The sequence below is a fragment of the Dendrobates tinctorius genome, unplaced genomic scaffold (assembly GCF_039654945.1).
Source record: "Dendrobates tinctorius isolate UK_male_01 unplaced genomic scaffold, ASM3965494v1 ptg000063l, whole genome shotgun sequence".
Classification (NCBI taxonomy): Eukaryota; Metazoa; Chordata; class Amphibia; order Anura; family Dendrobatidae; genus Dendrobates; species Dendrobates tinctorius.
The window spans coordinates 19,597,826-19,602,105 of NW_027361731.1; the positions used below are offsets into that span (position 1 = coordinate 19,597,826).

Below are 4,280 nucleotides of genomic sequence, written 5' to 3' on the forward strand. Positions count from 1 at the left end.
AGTTGCCGCCATGTGATTGGCTGATTAGAAATTAAGTCTTAACACACAGTTGGACAGGTGTACCTAATAAAGTGGCCAGTGAGTGTATATGTCTCAATGACGTGTGTGTATATATATATATGTATTTTATGTGTATATATCTATTCTTTCTATCTTTATTAAACCTGTCAGTGTGATTTTACTGTATCACGCACTGAATTGCCGGCTTTTCTAAGGGACACCGGGTGCGTATTTCTCGCAAGTCACGCATCTGGTCCGTGTGTAATGTGTTGTTTTTGCGCACCCATTGACTTCCATTGGTGTACTACAGGCGCAGTACGCTGACAATCGCAGCATGCTGCGATTGGCACGGGCCGTAGAATACGTCCGAGAAATATACGGCTGATGGGAGCTACCCCATAGAGAATCATTTGTCTGTGTGCAATGCGTGGTTTTTACGCCTCTCACTCATCCGTATTTCACTCTAGTGTAACCCTGGCCTAAGCCTCACTCTTCCCACTTACCCTGGTGCGATGGCAAGTGGGGTGATGGGGGATTGATGTCAGCTTTGTACTGTCAGGTGACATCAAGCCCAGAGATTAGTAATGGAGAGGCGTCTTTAAGATGTCCTCATAAATAACCACATTGTCAAATTGAATTAAAAAAAACACACAAGAATTGAAAGAATGACACCGACTCCTTTAATGAATCTAAAATAAACCATACTCACATCATTGCCCAGTACACTTGAAGGCAGTGTCTTCTATAACAGAATTAAAATAATAAACAACATTGCAGTTCACCTTGAGAAATCAGGGTGCAACGAGTCATTCTACCCAGCTTTTCACCATGAGTGGTCGCCTCAGGTCACCGCTTATGCTGATGAGCAAATGTCTCACAGATGGATTACAGCGTGGGACACTTTGTATTCTTTCAACTTTGGACAGGTGAGGGATATTGTTGTTTTTTCTTTTGTTTCTTTACATGGTACAATGGCTTCACTGGATTAGGTGCTAAGGTGAGTATTTTTTACTTAATTTTACTCTATGTAGACAGCGGGGGCTGAATACAACTCTCAACATTGTCCCCTGCTTGTGCTGATCACATGCAAAACAGAGTACAATGAATGAAATTAGCCAGGTATCAGCGCGAACAGTACTGCTGATTCCCAGGTGCCGTTACATGTCACACAGATGTCATTAATGTGTGAGTTGTTTGGTGGCTCGTGCTGCTGCTAAAAACAGTCATGTCAGCGTGCCTTGCCCACAGACACACGGTCCGTGGAAACACTGATATGTGTGCAGATCCATTCACTTTAATGGTTCTACGTGTTGAAGTGTCTCCGGTATGTATGAAAACTGTCACCACACGTACTGGACACACTGACGTGTAAAGAAGGCTTTAAGGGGGGTATTCTCATTTCCAGGATCCTATCCCAAAAATCTAGTAGGTGTAATAATAATAATTATAGCAAATACCTCCGATTAGAAATGTGGTATAGTTTTACTGATTCTCTATGTCCATTACCCCATGTCCAGGGCATTGCAGTAGCTTAGGTATCCATGGTTATGACCGCTAGCAACTAACAGTCACTATATCAGTGGTAGTAACCATGGATACCTAAGCTAATGCAATGCTCTGCACATAGGGTGAGCAACATAGCGAGTCAGGAGAACTGTATTACATATTTCCCAATATTATTACACATACTACATATGGGGATGGATGATCAGAGATGGGAGTAACCCTTTGAGAATCTTACATGTTTTTATGGTGTATACTTTTATCTGTTGCTATAGATTGTAATATAATAAAGCTTTTTTTTATTCCTCCCTTTATTGCTTCAAACTTTTCTGCATTTGTGTATTATGTTTGGCGATTGTCCTTTAGAGGTTCAGTACCATGGGATTTGTGAACAGGTGGCTCACCACTGTCTGAGGTCATAGTTTCATTATATTGAGTTGTATAGAATTATGGGTAACGGGGTCTTCCAAGCTGGGGTACCTCTTTCAGTACCACCCCGTGTTTTTGGAGGTCCGCTCTGCGTTGGCTGGAGTCTGAATGAATGACGCTGGCTGGAATTCCTCTGAGTGCATGGGTGCATATAAAAGATCGCTGCTTCTCCATGTATTTCCAGTCTGACAACACTTTACTCACAGGACACAGAATATATCACACAGATACAGAGGGCAGGCCAATAGACAAGCGTCAGGCCAGACATGCATTACAAAAGCAGCAGGTGGCCGGAGCCTGCGTATGTTTACTGTGGGAATTACAAAGGTAGGGGGAGGGCGGACACTGCTGATACATTAGGGACATGCATCTCACATGGAACCTATTATATATACATATAACTGCACAACATATTCTGGGTGCTGAGTGGTTCTGTAACATTATGTATATAGAAATTATATAAAATATAGGGCATTGATATTGAAAAATAATAAAAACGGTTTTATTCTTGGCAGATGACTATGGTGTCAAACCAGATACCTATGAAAAGCATGCCATTATTCCTGCTATACCTCCAGCCCTTCAGAGCAAAAATCAATCATCGGAGCCTTTTCAATCAGTAACCTATTTGGATTCATCACAGACTGTTAAGCAAAATGAAAGCTGCAAACGTGATGTTGAACATCAATTAATTCTCACAGAGAAGAAACCATTTTCCTGTTCAGAATGTGGGAAATATTTTAAATATAAATCTCAATTGCTTAGACATGAGAGAATTCACACAGGAGAGAAGCCATTTTCATGTTCAGAATGTGGAAAATGTTTTAACCGTCAGTCATATTTGATTACTCATTACAGATTTCACACAGGGGAGAAGCCGTATTCATGTCCGGAATGTAGGAAAGGTTTTGTTGATAAATCAGCTCTTGATAAACATCAAAGAATCCACACAGGAGAGAAGCCGTACTCATGTCCAGAATGTGGGAAATGTTTTATCCAGAGATCAGATCTTGTTAAACATCAAAGAATCCACACAGGAGAGAAGCCATATCCATGTCCAGAATGTGGGAAAGGTTTCATCCAGAATGCAAATTTCCTTATTCATCAGCGAAGTCACACAGGAGAGAAGCCATATTCATGTCCAGAATGTGGGAAATGTTATTGTTCGAGATCAAAACTTGTTGCACATCAGAGAACTCATACAGGGTAGAAACCATTTTTTATGTTCAGAATGTGGGAAATGTTATTCTTGGGAATCATATCTTCTTCATCATCTAAAAACTCATGTAGAGTGTGAAGGAAATAAATAATTCAGGCAGGAGAGTTACATTTAGTTGACAAAGGAGTGAAACTGGATATACCAGTATTGTAAGCACAAAGGGGCTTTGCTGGAGGTATGTGTCAATCCTGGCACCTTAGCTCCTGGATTCTCAGCTTAGAGGGGGGATAGCAAATAGTCTGTACTAGAAGGAATATCTCCTATTGTGTAGGAAGAGACAAGTATGTGAAAGTGCACAACTTGGCTCATTGTCCATTCATAGACCGCATTGTTTAACCCATTCCTGACTTGCGCCGTATATATAAGGAGCCGTAGGAGCTGTGTTACCGCATATCACCATATAGATAGGGCACTGTGATCAGCTAGATGAGCGATCTGTCATTATACAGTTGATTGGGAAAAATGAGGATGAATGAACTCATGGAGATCAACATCCAACACTGCGGAGACACCATCATGTTTCTCAACGCAGTGATTCTAGAGCAATTCCCCCATCCCTTATGGGAAATATGTAAAAACATGCATATTTCCCATAAGGGATGGGGGCATTGCTCTAGAATTACTGCGTTGAGTAACATGTGATGGTGTCTCCGAAATGTTGGATGTTGATCTCCATGAGTTCATTCATCCTCATTTTTCACAGTCTTCTACTACGCATTGCTCCTACTGGCCAGTTTCCTACTCCACACTGATGAGGGGCAAAACCCCGAAACAGCTGTCTGTGGATGGATACCATGTTTTGGCATAGGTGGTTTCCTTCATTGGAGACGGCCCTTCCCGTGGTTGTTCCTTCCCGGGGAAAGACCTGGCTAGTCATTGCTTGCGTTGAGAAACATGTGATTGTGTCTCCGCGGCTTGTGTTTTGCATGATTATACAGTTGATGTCCCAACTGGGGACAATGTCAAAGAGTAAAAATATATTTTTATCACAAAAAAAAGGAAATTATTAATCCAATAAACACATTTATTTTTGTTTAAATTAAAATAAAAAGTGCACACATTTGGTATCGCCCCTTCTGGAACCACCTGACCTTTAAAACCAGCACACTGTCCGCTTCAGTGAACACCG

The 4,280-nt window shown here is 41.4% G+C and overlaps 1 protein-coding gene across 1 annotated transcript; it reads left to right on the forward strand.

The window, feature by feature from the left end:
* The first annotated feature begins 1,952 nt into the window (after positions 1–1,952).
* On the forward strand, positions 1,953–3,247 carry LOC141093969 (uncharacterized). The gene is made up of 2 exons (XM_073579642.1): positions 1,953–1,956; positions 2,448–3,247. The coding sequence occupies exons 1-2, from the start codon at positions 1,953–1,955 to the stop codon at positions 3,140–3,142; spliced, it is 699 nt and encodes a 232-aa protein (XP_073435743.1). The 3' UTR covers positions 3,143–3,247.
* The last annotated feature ends 1,033 nt before the right edge of the window (positions 3,248–4,280 follow it).